Genomic DNA, 22011 nt, shown 5'->3' on the forward strand with positions numbered 1-22011 from the left:
GGGTGGCTTGTCACTGCTGTGTGCAAACAAGTCACACAGAGCAGCTTCCAGAAATGGTCTCAGAAAAAGCGAAGAAGTTGCTTTGCTAAATGCCATGTTTATATTTTCTATTCTTTCTTTTCATTTCGTTTTTCTTTTCCCAAAAAGGGCGGGTCACCAACCCCTAAAACTGACTTCACTCTCATCACTTGAAAATCATATTGTAGGAAACAGCACAGACTGGCACAGCCAGGCAACAAACTGGGATGACTCAAAGAAACCTCTTGCTCTGCCTTAAGGCCATGAGCAGCTTCTATCTTTCTGTATTTATTTAGGGTTGTTTTTTTTTTTTTTTTCCTCAGTTCAGATTTTATATTTCTAAAGGCAGGTCTTGACATTTTTGTAATGGTAGGGTTATTTTTTGTTTGTCTGTTTGCCTTTTTTTTGTTTAAAGAGCACTGTAAATGCCTTCAAGTCCATCCAGTACTCTAAAATGTCAGTAGTAATGAACATGGCTTTTAATAGAACCTTAGAATGGATGAAAGATGCTTATTGTAGTTCTGTCTTTACTGCAAGTCACAGTAATATGAGGGGCAAGAGTGAGGATGCTAATTTGTGCCTCATAATTAGTCCAAATCAAACGATATAGATTTTCTAGAACCTGGGTCTAGTATTTAAAACACAATAACAGAAAATATTTTGATTGCTATGAAACCCAATTACTACTGAAACTTCTAAAATGTTGCCCTCCTCCAAAAGCCCACAGTGTCTGTTCACTCACCAAATATATATTAAGGGCTGCTGCTGTGATTATGTGTTATGCTGAATAATAATATTTAAAATGTCCTTAGGAACGTGGTGTTCAAACTTGAACCTGCAGAGCTCTGGGCTTCTGAGATACCTTGAGAAATAGCAGGGATAGTTCCAAAGGCCAAATGACCAGATCTCTCCTGGGTGTTGTCTTCAACCAGAGAAGTTCTGGTTTTAGTAGTTTTGCACAACTGACTTCCTTCTAAAATTTCATTTGAAATAAATACTCTTCTGCTTTATTTTATAAAAAAAAAAAAAAGAAAGAAAGAAAAGAAAAATTTGAAAACCTCTAATCTGGACAATGCCTTCCTAAGTAAAGTGATACAAATAAATCATATTTTGCCAGCGAACTCAGTGTAATTTGTCATATCAAGGCCTGAGAAAGATTATAAGGAGTATATTTAAACAGCTGGAGTATCAAACGTGACTAAACAGAAAAAAAAAATCAAAGAAGTATATTTATATCCTTACAAAAGCAGGATCAGCTTATAATAACAGAAACATAACTTCCATAAATCCTCAAGTGGGATGAAATTGAAATTTGTCGTATTTCCTTTGAAATTGGCGACGGTTGTATTTTGATAGCTGTGACCTTGATTTTTAAATTATTTTATAGTACAAAATGACCATTGCATCTAGCCAGAGCCATCCTCCCGACTAAACTAATTGTGACTTTGTGTGTTGTCAGTCGAATGTGGGTATTTGAAGTCAGTTTTTGCCTTGTACCAAGTATTAAGTCCATGTAAATTTTGAGGATTTTCTTAAAAGTTCGTGTTGCCAGCGTGGATCACAGAAATGTTGTTTTAAGTGTCTGTCTCTGACTTTTTCACGCTCTACGATGCACGAGAAAGTAGTTTGAGTCACATGTCGTCGGCTTCCTGCACAAAGCTGAGCCCAGAGCTTGAATCAGTCTTTGAGTTTGCAAAATCTCAGAGTTCCCCCCCCCGCCCCAAAAAAAGCGTAGCATATATTTAAATGTCTGTCTTCGTTCTTTCTAATTCTGTGTGTTTTCCCTTTTTGCTAACCAGGAGCTGCAGGTAAGTTGTGACTCGGTGTCGTGGCTTGTTTACCTGTTGTCGCCTGCGGTGTATTTGTCCTCTGTGTGGTCTCACTCGTGTGTTTGCGTATTATTAGAACAGAAGTGGCCTAAGATATTGGATTGGGTTGGTCCCCCCCGCCCCCTGGTGATCCAAGACAGAAAGTCGAGAAAATTCAGTCTTATCACAGATTGCCAAGCAAATAATCTGGGTCCTTTTGAAACATGCATCCTTCTTGGCGAGCTAGAAGTTTAAAGACATCGAAGGGCTGATTGAAACTCTGCTTCTGACGGTGCACATCCTGCGTTTTCTGTCTTGGCGAGTGTCTTCCCCGTGCGCTGCGTTTCCCGCGCGGATGCCTGCAGTCCGGGGTGGCTCAGACGCCGCGTCTTGCTTTTGCAGGGCGAGAGCATGGACAACTTCAACTGGGGCGTGCGCCGGCGCTCGCTGGACAGCATGGACAAGGGCGACACGCCCTCCCTGCAGGAGTACCCGTGCTCCAGCAGCACGCCCAGCCTGAACCTCACCAACCAGGAGGACACGGACGAGTCCTCCGAGGAAGAGGCTGCGCTCACGGCCAGCCAGATACTGTCGCGCACGCAGCTGGTACGCGGTCCCCTTTGCACGTAGATGCGGCCCCTCGCGTCTCCCTCTGATTGATTGATTGATTGATGGATTGATTGAGACAGAGTCGTGCTCTGTTGCCCAGGCTAGCATGAGTGCCGTGGCATCAGCCTCGCTCACAGCAACCTCAAACTCCTGGCCTCAAGCAATCCTCCTGCCTCAGCCTCCTCCCGAGTAGCTGGGACCACAGGCATGCACCACCATGCCCGGCTAATTTTTTTCTATATATATATATATATCAGTTGGCCAATTAATTTCTTTCTATTTATAATAGAGACGGGGGTCTCGGTCTTGCTCAGGCTGGTTTCGAACTCCTGGCCTCGAGCGATCCTCCAGCCTCAGCCTCCCAGAGTGCTAGGATGACAGGCGTGAGCCACCGCGCCCGGCCCCTCTTTTTATTATTATTATTATTAATTTTTTGAGACAGAGTCTCGCTCTGTTGCCCGGGGCTAGAGTGAGTGCCGGCCGTGGCGTCAGCCTTGCTCACAGCAACCTCCAACTCCTGGCCTCAAGTGATCCTCCTGCCTCGGCCTCCCAAGTAGCTGGGACTACAGGCATGCACCACCACGCCCGGCTAATTTTTTTTTTTCTATTTTTAGTTGTTTGGCTAACTTCTTTCTATGTATTTATTTTTTTAATTTTTTATTTAATAATTATTTTTATAATATTAATAATTTATTTTTATTTAATAACTTTTTTATTTATTTAGATTTTTTTTTAGTTCTCCTTTTTATTATGTCTTCTTTGTCTCCTCCTGTAGTTGCTGTAAATTTATAGCAGAGACGGGGCCTCACTCTTGCTCAGGCTGGTGTCGAACTCCCGACCTCGAGCGAGTGATCCTCCCGCCTCGGCCTCCCAGAGTGCCGGGATGACAGGACTGAGCCTCCGCGCCCAGGCCGGTTGCAGGAGCTGTTTACGGCTGAGCCCCACCCCGAAGCATTTCAGGATGCCGTTCCTCGTGGCTTTTGTGCCCGCCACTGACTCCACGCGTGAATGCCTCATCTTACCATTTTTGTCCCTGCAGTTGAACAGCGACTCGCCTGCAGGCGAGACGGCGCCGGGCCAGCCCGACTCGCTCCTGCACTCCCAGGACCCCGCGGGCAGCGTCCCGGCAGAAGAGGCCCTGCAGATCAGAGACGAGCCCCCGCTTCTGGAAGCTTCTCTAGATAGCGCTAACAGCCAGCTGCCTGAGGTGGGGAGAAATGGGGGCTGGCGCATGGCCGATCTGGGCTCCTTTTAGCGCTCTCTCCTGGGCCTCGCTTTTCCTCCCCAAAAGAGTCTTGAGATTCTCTGATCCCTTTTCCAGGATTTCTAACCTGGCAGGTTGTTTTCGGATGAGCTGCAGGACAAATCCGACTCTGTCCTAAAGTCCTGGGTAGGGGACAGGGACGACCTGCAGGTTAAAAATCACCTGGTCTTTAATGGGCGTGATTAAGTCAATGTCCAGGCGCTTCTTGGGTGGGGGTGGGGGGTGGTGGCAGGTGTCACCTGCGGGCTGGGTCTTCCTCGAGGGGCCGCTTTCGTGGGGTTTTTTTTTTCCTGCTCTTGCTGGGGACTGGGTTGACGTGATTGGTGCTGGGATGGGGGTGGACACCTCAGGCCAGCTGTGTTAGCAGCTGTTAGGCGACACCTTTGAGCAAGACGTTGGAACCGCTAGTGTTGTGTTTTTGGGGAAGGCCTGTGCGAAAAAAGCCAGATTTCAAGCTAATAACCCCAAAATAAGTAAGTATTAGTTTTCTTAGTAGTGTGTGTTTGTTTTTTGGTTTTTTTTTTTGTAAACATTACGATGGATGCTCCCTTTATATGGAATTGCTATAGCTCTGTCATATGTGTTCTTTTTATGCCTTGGTCAATATTAGGGAAATACTCTTACTTTTGTCACTGTCACCAAAATTAATGTAGTTATTAGATCTAGATTCATCTATCAGATCTTATTGTAGGAAGGTGAATTCTCGTGTTCTCAGCAGGCTGATTGGTTTGCAGATGGGAATCCTCTTTGGCAGTAAGCGGACACGTTTTGAGACGAACCCTCTTTAGCACACATATTTTGAAATGAGGACATCTTGGCTTCCTTATTGGGGAGGCTGAGGCAGGAGGATCGCTTGAGCCCAGGAGTTGGAGGTTGCTGTGAGCTAGGCTGATACTATGGCACTCACTCTAGCCCGGGCAACAGAGTGAGACTCTGTCTCCAAAAATAAGACAAAAAAGACCCTGGTGTGTCTGAAGTGTAAAAAGCTGACCAGCGGGGCTGTTGAGCCATGAGCAAGGAGTCGGGCGGTGGGCCAAGGCGCACTCATGATGTACCTTACAGGCCGTGTAGCAGGTAGCCATTAAAACCAGGATTTTAAGCAGGAGGAGGACATGGTCTGATGGCATTTACCAGGCTCTATACAGGCGTCCTCAAACTACGGCCCGTGGGCCATATGTGGCCCGCCGAGGACAGTTATCCGGCCCGCTGGGTGTTTTTGCCACCGCTGCCTGTCCTGCTTAGCAGCCGACTCGTCCCGGGCCCACAGTGCGCACTCTCTCCTGCGGTCTGAGGGACAGTGACCTGGCCCCCTGTTTAAAAAGTTTGGGGACCCCTGCTCTAGTATATCCTTTTGTCATTTGCATATGATTAGCCTAACACTCTCAGTAGACTATAAACTAATTGTAGTTGGGAATTCATTTATGCCAGGGCACCCAGGCTAGTCTAAGGACAGGGACTCAGACTGTCACTTACTTTTCATAGTTTGGAAGGAAAATTCTGTTTCTGTCCTTGAAAATGAGACAAGAAACTGTCGTACAGCTAAGAAGTAAAGTTAGGTCTAAATACAGAAAGAGGCTGATCTTCATTCCTGCAACTGTGAGACCATTTGTATTTCTTTTCAAACTGATTGAATTAATAATCGTGCAAATTAAGAGCTGGTGTGGATTTCGTCGTGCTGTATATTTTGGAAGTATTTTTCGTTTACTACAGAGGTAGCTCACTTGTTCAGCCGTTATCTATGTGGCTTCTCCTGATTCTACAGGCCAGGCCTGTGGCAGCATTATTTCAGTAATGTTACAATGGACGGGACGAGGAAAACCACTGGTATACTTTATAACATAAGTCTTCATTATTGTTTACTTAGCTTTAAGAGAATGTTGTCATTTTTTTTTATATAAATGAGCTTGTGATTCATTTAATTTTCAAAAATGTGATAGTTTATAATTTCCAAATGTCAGCCGGGCGCGGTGGCTCACGCCTGTCATCCTAGCACTCTGGGAGGCTGAGGCGGGCGGATTGCTCAAGGTCAGGAGTTCGAAATCAGCCTGAGCAAGAGCGAGACCCCGTCTCTACTATAAAGAGAAAGAAATTAATTGGCCAACTAATATATATATAAAATTAGCCGGGCATGGTGGTGCATGCCTGTAGTCCCAGCTACTCGGGAGGCTGAGGCAGGAGGATCGCTTGAGCCCAGGAGTTGGAGGTTGCTGTGAGCTAGGCTGACGCCACGACACTCACTCTAGCCTGGGCAACAAAGCGAGACTCTGTCTCAAAAAAAAAAAATTTCCAAATGTCTTCTGAACTGTAGCTCAGTGGTGAAGTGAAGCTTTATTGATACTTAAAGCCAAAATGAGGCTGCTCAAGGTCAGGAGTTCGAGACCAGCCTGAGCAAGAGTGAGACCCCCATCTCTACTAAAATTAGAAAGAAATTAGCTGGACAACCATATATATATATATATATGGATATATAAAAAATTATCCAGGCATGATGGCGCATGCCTGTAGTCCCAGCTACTTGGGAGGCTGAGGCAGGAGGATCGCTTGAGCCCAGGAGTGTGAGGTTGCTGTGAGCGAGGCTGATGCCACGGCACTCACTCTAGCCCGGGGCTCAAAAAATAAATAAATAAATAAATAAAGCCAAAATTAGTTTATTCTAGTCTTATTCCCTGAAAAGGACCTTTACATCACAAATATTCAGCTCATTTGTGCCAGGAAGGCTGCCCTAGTGGTTCCGGGTCAGCACCCTCCTGGCTGGGCTGAGCTGTTCCTGCTTTGGGGCAGACTCGCAGGCCAGGGGACAGCTATTCTGAATCATCTCTCTCGCTTATGTTCAGAATTCACTGTGTTGTGGTATAATGAAAGAATGACATTTCCAAGAAGAGAGAATTTATAATAATAATAATATAAAGTTTTACTTGTATAGCATTAGAATATATATGAGAGAAGATATTTTATCAAAGGACATATTTCTAAGTAAACATCTAGATCTTATCACTTAAGAGGAAGAAGTGGGGAAAAAAAACTCCTTTTTTTTTGTTGTTGTTGTTGCCCGGGCTAGAGTGCCATGGCGCCAGCCTAGTTCACAGCTTCAGCCTCCTGGGCTCAAGCGATCCTCCTGCCTCAGCCTCCCAAGTAGCTGGGACTACAGGCATGAGCCATCACGCCCGGCTAATTTTTGTTATGTGTATTTTTAGTTGGCCAATTAATTTCTTTCTATTTTTTAGTAGAGACAGGGTCTCACTCTTGCTCAGGCTGGTCTCGAACTCCTGACCTCGAGCGATCCTCCCGCCTCGGCCTCCCAGCGTGCTAGGATCACAGGCATGAGCCGCCATACCCGGCCCAAAGGACATATTTCTAAGTAAACAGAAAGATCCTGTCACTTAAGAGGAAGAAGTGGGGAAAAAACCTCCTCGATGTTTCTATATGACAATGGGTGATATATTTTTAAAAATCCTAAACCTGGGACCATTAAAAAAAAAACACGATTTTATAATATCGTTTCAGAAACTTTACAGATTAGCCTGTGTAAAGGAAGACTACGTAATAAAACAGACAGATGGCAATAATTACTATGTTATAAAATTCTTTCTTTTTTTTTTTTTTTTTAATGTTTTTGAAGTCCGCTAAAAACATGATTGTTCTGCAGGATTCAAGTTCAGTGTTAAAGGAGGGACATGCTACAGGCTTTGAAGACGAAGGCTCACATGTGATTCAGGAGCAGCAGGATTCCCTCGTGTGTCAAGGGATTCTTGATTTAGAAGAAGCTGAAATGCCAGAGCCTCTGGCTCCTGAGAGCTACCCGGAGTCGGTCTGTGACGACGACGTCACCTTGGCCTTGAAAGAGCTGGACGAGAGATGTGAGGAGGAAGAGGCGGACTTCTCCGGACTGTCTAGGTGAGAGAGTAGGGCAGTGCAGGGCCGTGTTCTCCCCAGGTGCCTCTGTCCTCCACTTTACTTACTTTCATTTGTGTGCGTTTCAGTCTGTAATCTTCCATGTCATTTATTTTTTCTTTTATTCTTTTTTCAATTCTTAATGTTATTTTAAATTTTTATTTCTTTTTTTTTTTTTTTCCTTTTCCTTCTGCACATATCCTTGGTATAATCTTCCTTTTTAAAGATAAAATGGCTTACCATGATGGGTTTCTTTTTTTCTGTTGTTGACATCCAATTAAAGAAAAACAACCAGGCCATTCTCAAAGTATCCTAAGTGGCATTCCGCATTTAGAAGCACAGCAGATACCCGTGTTGGCAAATGCCACATAGCCAGGTATCTGTGATGCCAGAATAGATCTGAAATAGATCCGAAAATTGTTTAACGGTTTCATTATCAGTCGTCGGGTTTTTAAAGTTTGATTTCTGTGAAAGACGGAATTGTTTATTTCTTAGTATCGTCAGATGCTAGATTTTCCTCTTAAATGTTAATGCAGCATACATTCAAAAGTTATTATTAGAGGCCAGCCGTGGTGGCTCAGGCCTGTCATCCTAGCACTCTAGGAGGCCGAGAAGGGAGGATCGCTCAAGGTCAGGAGTTCGAGACCAGCCTGAGCAAGAGCGAGACCCCGTCTCTATTATAAATAGAAAGAAATTAATTGGCCAACTAAAAATATATATATCAAAAATCAGCCGGGCATGGTGGCACATGCCTGTGGTCCCGGCTACTCGGGAGGCTGAGGCAGGAGGATCGCTTGAGCCCAGGAGGTTTGAGGTTGCTGTGGGCGAGGCTGACGCCAGGGCATTCACTCTAGCCCGGGCAACAGAGTCAGACTCTGATGCAAAAAAATTATTATTAGAGAGTATAAAGAACTCCCAAATAGGACTTTTTCTTCACTTATGGGCTAATTTAAATAATCAATTATTATATATAGTTCTTAAAGGAAATTTTGGTGGCTGTTATGAAACTCATATACCCAACAATTCTACAATGATCAGAATATTGATCTAATCAAATATCTGCTACTTAAATTTTATAAATATTTACGGCTCAAAATAATGTCTCTAACTTCATGTGCTCTATCAGTGTGTTCATTTCCCCACGCAACAATTTGGAGCTCTTTGATCATTATTTTTACATAACATTAATATTTAATCAAATATTTCAGAGTTTTACTCTTACAATAAAAATTGTACCTTTATACTCCCTGTGTTAATAGAATTTTAATATGTACAACACATGGGAGATTGCTTTTACTCTCGGTATATATCTACAATACTTACCTATGTTTGAAAATGCATATTTAGATATTAATAATACATGTTAGAGAAATACATTTTTCGTATTACTGATCTGAATATGGCAGCAGCCCACACAGTCAGTCATTGATCGGGCACAAGTTCAAGGCTGTCAGAAAGGATTTGAGGATAGATGTTCAGCTATTTGGCTTTGCAGAAGGCCAAAGCCAGGTAATTTCCTCTGGCCAAGTCCTGCAGCTGAGACAGAGCCATGCCTCCCTACCACGTAGAGAGGTTGTCTATGTTAAAATCAGTCGCCACAGTGACGTTTTAAAAATTAATCTTTTGGGGGTATAATTGAAACATCACTTCAGATGTTTGCTTTGATTGTTTTCTCCAATCTTCACTCAGGTCCCTGCCTACTATGTGAATTGCTCCACAATGTCTATAAAGCCTTACAGAACTATCCTATAATCTGAAACATGCAATTTTAAGACCCGGCATAACACGTTTCTTTTTTTTTTTTTTTTTTTTATTTCGGCATATTATGGGGGTACAGATTTTAAGGTTTCAATAAATGCCCATTTCCCCCCTATAACACGTTTCTTTATGGAGTGTCAGACTCAAATGCTTCTTCATCTTTGCCACCTAGAGTAGTAAAACCTCCAGCCCAAATACATCTTCTTTTTTCATTGTTGCATTTTTAACTGTATTATCTTTCCACTGTTTTGTTGTTCCAAAAATAAAAATTAAAAAGATAAGAAATGTAAAATTATAAAATTTTTAAAAATAGGCCGGGCGCTGTGGCTCACGCCTGTAATCCTAGCTCTTGGGAGGCCAAGGCGGGCAGATTGCTCAAGGTCAGGAGTTCAAAACCAGCCTGAGCAAGAGCGAGACCCCGTCTCTACTATAAATAGAAAGAAATTAATTGGCCAACTGATATATATATAAAAAATTAGCCGGGCATGGTGGTGCATGCCTGTAGTCCCAGCTACCCGGGAGGCTGAGGCAAAAGGATCACTCGAGCCCAGGAGTTGGAGGTTGCTGTGAGCTAGGCTGACGCCACGGCACTCACTCTAGCCTGGACAACAAAGTGAGACTCTGTCTCAAAAAAAAAAAAAAAAAAATTTAAAAATAATGAAAAAAAAAAAGAAAAAAATAAAGAAATTAAATGTGTTATCTGACTATTGGGATTATAAATTTCTCAAAGGAAATGGCCAGGTCTCTTGTGTCTTTAGAGCCAAATCTCTGATCTGCCATATCGCTAGGTACATAGTATGTGCTCATGAAGCAGCTGAGCAGGCCGTATGTGCCCTGGCTAATAGCACTGGCTTTGGACCCAGAGTCCTGGGTTCGAATTCAGGCTCTGCCATTTCTTACCCAGTAACCTATGGTACATTATTTAACCTCACCGAACTTTTCGTTTCCCCATCTGTAAAACTGATGTAATAAAATCTAACTCTCACAGAGTTTTGAAGACTGAATGAAATTATCCTTTTAAAGCACCTAACAGAGCCCTTGACATGAAAGAACATGATCAAACCTTCATTATTATTTTTTTCGAGACCGGGTCTTGCTCTGTCACTCAGGCTGGAGTGCCATGTCGCAATCATAGCTCATTGTAACCTCAAAATCCTGGGCTCAAACTGTCCTCCCGCCCCAGCCTCCTGAGTAGCTTGGGATTATAGGCATTTGCAACTACACCTAATTTTTTTTTTTTTTTAATCTTTTGTACCTATGGAATCTTGCTATGTTGCTCAGGCTGATCTCAAACTCTTGGCTTAAAACGACCCTCCCACCTCAGCCTCCCAAAGCACTGGGATTTCAGGCATGAGCCACTGCACCCAGCCTGACCACGTAAAGGGAAAGCATTCCGATCTGTCACCATTCCTGGAAGTCACTGAAATTAATCCACAGCAGTGGCGTATTATAGGACTTGGGTCGTTTTTAGGTAGTCACTTGAAATGGGAGTCCTAATTCTAAAAGTGTTAAGTAGAAAACATGAATTTGCTTATTCGTGCTTTTTTGTTTTGAGACAGAGTCTCACTCTGTTGCCCAGGCTAGAGTGAGTGCCGTGGTGTCAGCCTCGCTCACAGCAACCTCCAACTCCTGGACTCAAGCGATCCTCCTGCCTCAGCCTCCTCCCGAGTAGCTGGGACTACAGGCATGCGCCACCATGCCCGGCTCATTTTTTCTATATATATTTTTAGTTGGCCAATTAATTTCTTTCTGTCTTTAGTAGAGACGGGGTCTCCCTCTTGCTCAGGCTGGTCTCGAACTCCTGACCTCGAGTGATCCTCCCGCCTCGGCCTCCCAGAGTGCCAGGATGACAGGCCTCAGCCACCGCGCCCGGCCTTGCTTTCTTACAAAGTTTCCGTAGTTGTTGTTGTTGTGTTTTCCAAGTCAGTGTGTGTGCGGACGATAAAAATGAGGCAATTTTTAAATGACTCTCGGTGACCCCAGTGACCCCCGCCGCGCTCAGCGGCTCGGAGCCGTCCCCGCGGGGAGGCCGCGCCGGCGAGGCCCGCGCCAGGTGACCGGGTGTTTGTGTCCGCAGCCAGGACGAAGAGGAGCGCGACGGCTCCCCGGACGAGCAGGCGTCGCCCCCGCCGTCGCCCTTCCTCTCCGCCATCATCGCCGCCTTCCGGCCCGCCGCCTGCGACGACGACGAGGACGCCTGGCGCTGCCACGCCGGCCAGGTGCTGACGGACCGCGACGGCGCATGCGCCGCGCTCACCTTCCCCGTGTTCGCCCGCCTCTTCCAGGTCAGCGGGCGGGGCCTTCATAAAATGTGTTATTTATTGCTATAAATAAAAAATAAAATACATTTTATTTTTTAATATAATTTTTTATAATTTTTTTATACTTTTTATTTTTTATAAGTTTTTACTAAAAAAATTTTTTTATTATAAATAAATATATTATAAATAAATAATAGTTATTATTTTATGATGGTGATGGTTTATTATTTATTATAATAAATAAATTTTTATAATTTTTATTAAAATTTTTATTTTTTATATATTTTATTTATTATAAATATTATAATTATTTTATTGTGATGGTGATTATTTATTATAATAAATAAATTTTTATAATTTTTTATTAAAAATTTTATTTTTTATATATTTTAGTTATAAATATAAATAAATAATTATTATTTTATTATGGTGATGATTTATTTGTTATGATAAATAAATTTTTATAATTTTTTATTAAAAGTTTTTATTTTAATATATTTTATTATAAATAAACGTTATTATAAATAAATTTTATTATGATAGTGATGATTTATTATAATAAATTTTTATAAAATTTTTAATTTTTATATATTTTATTTATTATAAATAAATATTATGAATAAATAATTATTTTATTATGATGATGATGATTTATTTTTATTATTATTTTAATTTCTTGGGGTTTTTTTCTATGACAAAGATAGCTCATACAACTGATGGGTATCATTATTTTTTTATTTCAGCGTATTGTGGGGGTGCAAGTGTTAATGTTGCTTATATTGCCCGTGCCCCCCCAACCCCTTTGGGTAAGAGCGCTGGAAGGTTCTAGATGCGCCTTGACCCTCACCTGATCCACTTAGACAGTTTCTCCCCTAAAACCAGCACTCCCAGTTTCAGCATTCCTGCCTACCGATTTGTTTTCTCTCTTTTTTTTAAATTTCTTTTTATTTATTTTTAATGAAAAATATGTTTTCTTTTTTCTTTTTAATTTTTTTTTATTTCTTTTTTTCTTCCCAGGTAGTCAAGTGTCAGTAAAGACGATTTTTAATTTTTTTTTCTAAGCTAGTGGTATTACTTAAATTTACACGGTGTCATTATATAGTGCTGCTGGTAACTTTATACCAGGCGTCCTCAAACTGCGGCACCCCCCACCCCACCCCAGCCCACCCCAGGACATTGATCCAGCCCGCTGGGTGTTTTTGCCACCGCTGCCTGTCCTGCTGTGCGGCCAACTCGTCCCAGGCCCACGGCGCGCATGCGTGGAACATGGGCCGCACTCTCCAATGGTCTGGGGGACAGTGACCTGGCACCCCCCCCCCTTTTAAAAAGTTTTGAGGACCCCTGCTTTATGCAATGCCTGATACAGGTTATCTCCCCTAGGGCAATTAACATAAAACTCCAACGTCTGATAAATTGCACACATCAGCTTATAATCCAAAGGCTAAACTAATTGGCGCTTCTCGCTTGTGTGAGAGAACAGTATAAGACAGAGAAAATGAAATCGAATAATAATAAAAAAAAATAAGATAGAAAAAAAAACCTAAATAAAAAAAAGAAAAAATTAATTAATTGGCACTTGCATTGCACTGTGGGGACCTTAAAAATTGTAGCTGTTTAAGGTTGCTTCCAACCCATAGTAATAATGACGATGGCGATGATGATGATGATGACATGAGCTAACGTGTTAGTGTACTCAGCTGCACGCCAGGCGCCATGCTACGTGCTTTACGTTAAGTATCGTCACAACACCACTGTGGAATATAGATACTGTTTTTTAGCTTTCTGTGGAGGGAGAAACCAAGGCACAGGGCAGTGCCACCATTGAAGTCCTTACCTTCTGAGCTTTCTACCACGTTCCCCCCCGCCCCACCTGAGCAAATGTTGCCCACCTTGGAAGAACCAGCTAAGTATTCTTCTCGCTGCAGCTCTCCCACCTGCTCCAGCCCCCACTCCCTCCCTCCTGCAAGTTCTTTCATGCTCATTAACTGGACCATCTATTTATTTCATTCTCTACATACTGCGTTACTACTTGGTCCTCTATTTGTATTCTTTTCTTTCCAGCAATGTTACAAGTTGCTTGATGGCTGAGACTGTGGATTATGCTTTTTTTTATTTTTAATCAATCATAATGCCATTTAACAATGCTACCCATATATATAGTAGGTGCACATTAACTATTTGTATAATAATTCTACTGCTAATAATATGGTTTAATTAATTGTGTCCTATGGGTCAGGCACTGATTGTTTTATGGAAATGGATGTTCTTGGATCCTGAGAAGATACTACCCTTAATGTACTTTTATAACTTTAATTAAAGTTAAGTCAGATGGCAGCCTTTGACCACATTTACTGAAAGTTTCTTTCAAGTAATAACGTTGTCTTTATTTTTTTATTTTTTTTTTATTTTTTTATTTTTTTTGAGACAGATCTCACTCTGTTGCCCAGGCTAGAGTGAGTGCCGTGGCATCATCAGCCTAACTCACAGCAACCTCCAACTCCTGGGCTCAAGCGATCCTCCTGCCTCAGCCTCCCGAGTAGCTGGGACTACAGGCATGCACCACCATGCCCGGCTAATTTTTTCTATATATTTTTAGTTGGCCAATTAATTTCTATTTATAATAGAGACAGGGTCTCACTCTTGCTCAGGCTGGTCTCGAACTCCTGACCTTGAGCGATCCTCCTGCCTCGGCCTCCCAGAGTGCTAAGATTACAGGCATGAGTCATCACTCCCAGCCAACGTTGTCTTTAGAAGTGCTAATTCCTTCTGCCATGTAATGACTTTTATTTCCAAGGTTGTACAGCTTACATTCCCTCTGTCCTAATGGAAAAAAAAATCTCAGGAATGGGGAGATGAATGCCATACATCATTAATTTTTTTTTCAGTAATACTATTTTATAAATCTTCGATTATTTTTAGAAATGAACATGTTTCCTTAAAATAGATACCTAAAACCATGGATACATGGATCCGTGGTTAGCATTCCATCACCACGATAATTTTAAAGCAAAAAGTTTGCCCTGTTTTGCATGTTTACTTAGAGGTGATAAAAGGCCTTCTTTTTGTGTGCTTTTCCTCGCAGACAATTCAAAGAAAGTTTGCAGAGATAACCAACGAGGCCGTTAGCTTTCTCGGTGACAGTCTGCAACGCATCGGCACCAAATTTAAGAGTTCCTTGGAGGTGATGATGATGTGCTTGGAATGCCCCACAGTCTTCGTGGACGCTGAAACAGTAAGTCTTTCTGTTTTTGCTTCTTAGTTTTCAGTAGATTTAGGGGCACACGTGGCTTTGGGCTACACGGGTGAATTGTGTACCGGTGACATCTGTGTTTTCAGTGTACCTTCGACCCACAGGGTATATATTGCACCCAGCAGGTGGCTTTTCTTCCCTAACCCTCCTCCCCCCCTGCCCCTCCTGGGTGTCTAATGTCACCCCGAGTGCCCCTGCGTGCCCATAGCACAGCTCCTGGTTAAAGTGGGAACATGCATTATCTGTGAAACAGCAAGTTTTTACATGCAAGTTTGTTACAAGGGCTCTCTTTGAATGGCATCTTTTCAAAAAAAAGGGGTCTTTATTTATTTTTATTTATTTATTTTTTTTTTTTTTTTTGAGACAGAGTCTCGCTTTGTTGCCCAGGCTAGAGTGAGTGCCGTGGCGTCAGCCTAGCTCACAGCAACCTCAAACTCCTGGGCTCAAGCAATCCTCCTGCCTCAGCCTCCCGAGTAGCTGGGACTACAGGCATGCGCCACCATGCCCGGCTAATTTTTTATATATATATCAGTTGGCCAATTAATTTCTTTCTATTTATAGTAGAGACGGGGTCTCGCTCTTGCTCAGGCTGGTTTTGAACTCCTGACCTTGAGCAATCCGCCCGCCTCGGCCTCCCAAGAGCTAGGATTACAGGCGTGAGCCACAGCGCCCGGCCTTATTTTTTTTATTTTTTATTTTTTATTTTTTTTTCACCTTCAGTGGTTTCCACAGTTTAAGAATTTATTATTTTTAAAATTTTAGAATAAATCTAATAAAATGAATAAAATAGTTATAAAAATTATATAAAATCATGTTGAACATTTGATACAGAGGGCTTGATATGGAATGATAAATACAAAAAGAAAGTGAGACTAATTTATGGGGTTGGGCTGTAAAAAAGACCTAAATGTTCCCCAAATCTTATAATTCTTGGGGCCAAAATTGCCTTATTTTTTTTTTATTTTTTTATAATTTTATAAAAATTTTTTATAATTTTTTAAAAATTTTTTATATTTTTTTATTTTATTATTTTGGGGGTACATATTTTAAGGTTTCAATAAATGCCTTTTCCTCCTCTCCCCCCACAAGTCTGAGTCTCCAGCATGACCATCCCCCAAATGGTGCACATCTCACTCATTATGTATGTCTATACCCGCCCCCGCCCCCCTGCCCAATACCCTATTACTGTAGTACAAGTGGTCTTCTTTTAAAAGTAATTCAGATCCTAGCACTCTGGGAGGCCGAGGCAGGAGGATCGCTCGAGGTCAGGAGTTCGCGACCAGCCTGAGCAAGAGCGAGACCCCCGTCTCTACTAGAAATAGAAAGAAATTAATTGGCCAACTAAAAATATATATAGAAAAAATGAGCCAGGCGTGGTGGCGCATGCCTGTGGTCCCAGCTACTCGGGAGGCTGAGGCAGGAGGATCGCTTGAGCCCAGGAGTTTGAGGTTGACACCATGGCAATCTAGCACAGGCAACAGAGTGAGACTCCAACTCAAAAAAAAAAACACAAAGGTAATTCAGGATTTTTAAGGGTAAAGGCTTATATTGTCAAGCTGTGATAAATATTGGGCACACTACAATTCCAGTACCTTAGCTGCAGCGCCTCGTGGCTATTTCTAATTCTGACCCCTCCTGTCCCCCCTCCACGGAGTACTAGATGGGGTGCTAGAGAGTCGTGCTGTAGAGATGGCATGATTCTTTCCCTGATCCCTGAATTAAAATGGGTAGGACGCGGCTAGACCTCCTCCCATGAAGTCCCAAGAACCTGCTGGTCTTCCCCTGACTTATTTCCGAGAATACTTCTAGATCATATTGTAAGATATTTAGGCCGGGCACGGTGGCTCACGCCTGTCATCCTAGCACTCTGGGAGGCCCAGACGGGAGGATCGCTTGAGGTCAGGAGTTTGAAACCAGCCTGGGCAAGAGCGAGACCCCGTCTCTACTAAAAATAGAAAGAAACTAATTGGCCAACTAAAAATATATAGAAAAAATGAGCCGGGCATGGTGGCGCATGCCTGTAGTCCCAGCTACTCGGGAGGCTGAGGCAGGAGGATGGCTTGAGCCCAGGAGTTGGAGGTTGCTGTGAGGCTGACACCACAGCACGCTAGCCCAGGCAACAGAAGTGAGACTCTTGTCTCAAAAAAAAAAGATATTTAAAGACCTATGGTCTAAGAAACTCTAAGGGTGATGCCTTTGAGATATCTAGCGGTCTGGGTGCCATTTCTTGCCTTGGCCACCTTTTGAAAGCATTTAAAGGTCCGCCTGTCCCTGTCAGCCCTCAAATCCCACTGCACTTCTGTTTCCGTGAAGGGTCAGCCCTTAGCATGGGACAGAGTGTAGCACAGGAACACCGAAAACCAGAAATGCCGTGGCCCAAACGCTGTGTGTCTGGGGACTGTGATCAGAAATGGTAACCCGAGTCGATGTGCGTTTCTGATTTGACAGCTCATGTCATGCGGGCTGCTGGAAACTCTCAAGTTCGGTGTTCTGGAATTGCAGGAACACCTGGATACCTACAACGCCAGAAAAGAAGCAGCGGAGCAGGTCAGTCTGTTGTCACCATGAGAGAAAAGCGGTTTGTTTGCTCCTGTGCTGGCCTGGCCACACTGCAGCCCGGACCAGAAAGAGCACTCAGCACTCGCCTCCGGGTTTTTCTGAGAGCTGCACGTCCTTCTGAGCTCTCTGTCCAGTGAATGCCTAGCTTTGGCTTTTGGAAACCTGCCCTCTAAGGCCAGGCGCAGTGGTTCACACCTGTAATCCCAGCACTCTGGGAGGCCGAGGCGGGAGGATGGCCTCGAGGTCAGGAGTTCGAATCCAGCCTGAGCAAGAGCCAGACCCTGTCTCTACTAAAAATAGAAAGAAATTAATTGGCCAACTAAAAATATAGACACAAAATGAGCCGGGCATTGTGGCGCATGCCTGTAGTCCTAGCTGCTCGGGAGGCTGAGGCAGGGGGATCGCTTGAGCCCAGGAGTTTGAGGTTGCTGTGAGCTAGGCTGACGCCACGACACTCACTCTAGCCTGGGCAAGAGCGAGACCCCGTCTCTACTACTATAAATAGAAAGAAATTAATTGGCTAACATAATATATATAGAAAAAATTAGCCGGGCATGGTGGTGCATGCCTGTAGTCCCAGCTACTCGGGAGGCTGAGGCAGGAGGATCGCTTGAGCCCAGGAGTTGGAGGTTGCTGTGAGCGAGGCTGACCCCACGGCACTCACTCTAGCCTGGGCAACAAAGTGAGACTCTGTCTCAAAAATAAATTTTTTTTTTTATTTAGTAAGACTAAGCTATTATATAATCAACTGAAATTATTCTTTTCAAATTTCTTAGTATACTTGGATAAACTGGATCTGATTCGTGATGATAATTGAGTGTTAAAGACATTGTAATGTTTTGTATGCAGAAAGACAGACGTACAAATTCCATGGTAGATGTCAACTGAATTTTACCCATACAAAGAAATCTGCTGATGGCTTTTGACAGTGGCTGCCATTGGTCGCATCTCCCTAGAAAAGCTTAACATGTTTTTTTCAGAGTCGCTGTCAAGCACATAGCCCAGGGGCCAGTGAAATCTGAGGGACTGGAATAAAAGGAACAAAGGTCAAAGAGATTGTTTTTGAAATAACTGAGGTGTCTAATTTTAATTCTTTGCGTGCAGAACATAAGCTACAGTGGAGAATTTTAAATGTCAAATACTAAAATATTTGTCAGAGTAGCTACTTCCTGTAGCCATTCCGTTTTTGTCAAAGTCCTAATAATTTATTTTATATATATCAGTTTATGTTTAATAATATCACCACAGAAAAGAACTAGGAAGTCAAAACAACTGATGATATCCAACTATCAAAACCTAGACATGACTAATATATAAGTTGATATTATAGTAGCAAAAACAAACAAAAAAATGTGATCCATCCTGTATTTTGATTGTTGCTTTAATAAAGGGTTTGCACAGGTAAAAAAAAAAAAAACCAAAAAAAAAACCTAGACACTTAACTGAAGGTTCTTAAGGCTTTTACTTCAGCTTGGAAATTCTATGACTCCAGTGTTCTTTTCTACTATTCTATAATGCTATTATTTTTATTTGACTGGAAAAAAATGTACCTTAACATCAACTTTAGGAATAGCCCCTGAATAAAGAAAAACCACACTCAGCTTCCATATCCAGTATTCTTTGGCAATAACATTTGCCATTCATTTCTGTCCAAAAAAGCAAGCAAGCAAAAAAAGAAAGAAAAACAAGGTTTAAAATGGATCCTGTCTCACTAACGAAAGCTGACAGCAGTCTTCTGAGAATTACACTCTGATAAGCAAACAGACCTGGTTCATTCTAAGTTGCCTTTTATTAAATTGACCAGAAGGAGCAGCACATCTTCCAGTAACCCATCTTACATTACATAAAGGTCAGGTGTGGATTATAAAGATTTCCACCAAATCTGCAAAATGAAGAATATTCTTAACAGAAACAGAGCACCACGGTTTCCTATAACAGAAGACGATTTATTGCGTTTTTGTGAAATTGTCACAAGTCTATGCATTCTGTTGTTATGCTGATAGTACCCTTCTTTTGTTTGTTCCATATAAATGGTGAGGCTTAAATGGAGAGGAAGGTCTATGCCTAGAACCAATCCTAGAACTTCACGTTAAACTCTGTTGTTTTGTATGGACTGGCTTTTAGTTATATTGCCAATTTCCTTGTGCATCATAGAGTTACTGTATTAAAATTTACTGTTGCTTATTTTTAGTGGCTAGACAATTGCAAGAGGACATTTGGTGCCAAAGAAGACATGTACAGGATCAACACAGATGCACAAGTAAGTCCCTAATTCTTGTGTTTGCTCTATTTCTATCTTAGGTAAAACAACGTACATGCCCATGGTCAAATGCCTTTATTTGCTCTTTTCTAAAAATACACACCACTTTTCATTTTGGGTATCAGAACCATCTTTGTAAAAGTTAGGTTCAATGAAATATTGGCTTAGTAATGAAAAATTCACTTTAATAAAAGTGCACGGCCAGCTTGTGGCTGAAGCTTTAATAACATTCGGTAGATAAGCCTGATGCTATCCCGCACAGCATTGATAATTCTGCAGATGGTTTGTCTAGTCGGGAAAGCAAACCTAAGAGTCAGGTGATAGAAATCCATAGGAGCCTTTCTGAAAGTGAAATTCTGATCGGATAAATCATAATGTTTCCCGCTGTTACAAAGTTTGGTGAAAATTATAGCCACATAATTTCTCAGGAAAAGGTGCACATACATAACACATACATTTGTAGTGAGGATAAATTAGGACTAGATCATTCTAGACCATTCTGGATCTAGAATCAGATCATTCTAGATTATTCCTATGGGGAAAATGTATTCATCGACTAAAATGTATCTCCATTTTATGTAAGAATTCCAGTCTTTCTCAACTTCAGTTACATTATTACAGATTTCTAGAGTCTCTAAAAGTTATAATAAAAATCTAAGATTTTGAAAAAAAACTGCAATGTTGAGAAAATAATAGTATACTCAATAAATGCTAACTATTTACCAGGCACGGTGCTAATAAGCATTTCACATTCATTATCTCTGTCTTTACAACTCAGTCAATTAGATGCTTTAACTATCAGCATTTTGAAGGTGAGGAAACTGAGGCTCAGAGAAGCTGATTTATCTAGAATCAGTAAGTAAATAATAGAACCAAGATACAGACCCAGGCAGGCTGACTCCAAATCCTGCACCATGTTAGAAACTCTGAGAGATCATCCCTGTAAGAAATGAATCAAGATAAGGAATTTAACCAAAACAGAATAGGATCCTTTCCTTCTGATTCTGTCTTTGCCACTGTTTAACTGTATCAATCAAGTAAGTAATGTAACCTTTTTTCCTGTATAAACTAAGTGGTTACACTAAGTGATATTTTATATCCCTTCTACCCTGGAGAAATGAGATCCAGCTCCAAGACTCTAAGTCAGTTAACATAGCTTGAGGTTTTCTACTAAGTGAAAACTGTGAGGACTTCCATTTATTTCTTAGCTCACCTTTCATACTCAGCTTTTTGAGGGTGGGAGACCCTTTTTACACAACTTTACTATCTGTCCTTGTGTGCTAGTATAGACTTTTGCATAATAAGCAGTCAACAAGCATTTAGTGGATGAATAGATGAAAAGAGAATGTGCATATTTTAATATACGTAAAAAGCAACCATCTAAAATGTGCATATGTATGGTCATCCTCAGAAACGATGCTATTAGCATACTTGGAGCGATTTCTGGTAATTTAGAGCTATGGGAATTATATTTGTGTTATTTCCTATAATTATGACCATAAACTTTATCAGTGATTTATTTCCTCTTCTATCTCAAAGTGCATGCTGTGCATAGATGCATGTCAGTTCTCCCTTTATTTATGAAACTCAAATCGTTCATTTTCCTATGAAATCAACTGTATAAAATAAAACCTCAGACATTTAGATATGCTAATATGCTTGACACTGGGCTGTACCCAGCCAGTGTTTACCAAATTATGATCCACGGAATTTATGGTAAGCAGCATCGAGCTAAAGTTCACCTTTGCTTATTTAGCAAATCCCTTCTATATTGATAGGAATAAATGTTATATCAATAGCCCCTCAGGAAAGTATTTAGAAAAGCAGGCTTTTAAGAATGACTTTTAGAAGCTACATTTGCATTATAACAATTGCAGCTTCAATTAGAAGTCATTCTTCTGTTAATGAGAACCAGGTCCCAAGTGGCTGTAGATATTAATAGAATTTTTAAGGTAGTCCATAAGGTAGACTTTTCACTGTGTGGTTTTATGCACACTATCTCCTTGGATTCAGACCTAGTTGGGTTACATTTCTGAAACTGAATTACATTTGGAATGCGGTTTAGAACACACATCTGCTTCCAACATTCTGCCCTGTGGCTCGGCATCCTATCTGGCAAGCTAGGACCTAATTAGACAATAAAAGGTAGGCGGCTTAGAACAAGCCACACTGAAAATAATCCTCAAAAGCATATTTATTATGTAAGGTTATAAGCCAGTTTTTTCTGGGATGTAATGGCAATTCATTTGTTCCTTAATTTTTTTTATTTTTTACATTGTGAAAGTATTTTATTAAATGGTATTTTAAATATATATTTTATTTTTATTTCAGAC

General features: G+C 41.7%; 1 protein-coding gene across 7 annotated transcripts in view; it reads left to right on the forward strand.

Annotated features, from left to right (window-relative positions):
- FRYL (FRY like transcription coactivator) overlaps positions 1–22011 on the forward strand; it is a 234853-nt gene that overhangs the window by 207580 nt on the left and 5262 nt on the right. For 6 of the 7 annotated variants that reach the window (XM_075997948.1, XM_075997951.1, XM_075997953.1 and 3 more), the window contains 7 exons: positions 2229–2432; positions 3475–3642; positions 7346–7593; positions 11426–11633; positions 14692–14841; positions 17308–17406; positions 19610–19678. In XM_075997948.1, the coding sequence (XP_075854063.1) occupies positions 2229–2432; positions 3475–3642; positions 7346–7593; positions 11426–11633; positions 14692–14841; positions 17308–17406; positions 19610–19678 (1146 nt within the window). Of the gene's footprint in view, positions 1–2228; positions 2433–3474; positions 3643–7345; positions 7594–11425; positions 11634–14691; positions 14842–17307; positions 17407–19609; positions 19679–22011 lie in introns of those variants that run through there. The other variant, XR_012915093.1, reaches the window with a different exon arrangement.

This window comes from Microcebus murinus, chromosome 26 (genome assembly GCF_040939455.1).
Source record: "Microcebus murinus isolate Inina chromosome 26, M.murinus_Inina_mat1.0, whole genome shotgun sequence".
In the NCBI taxonomy this organism is placed as follows: Eukaryota; Metazoa; Chordata; class Mammalia; order Primates; family Cheirogaleidae; genus Microcebus; species Microcebus murinus.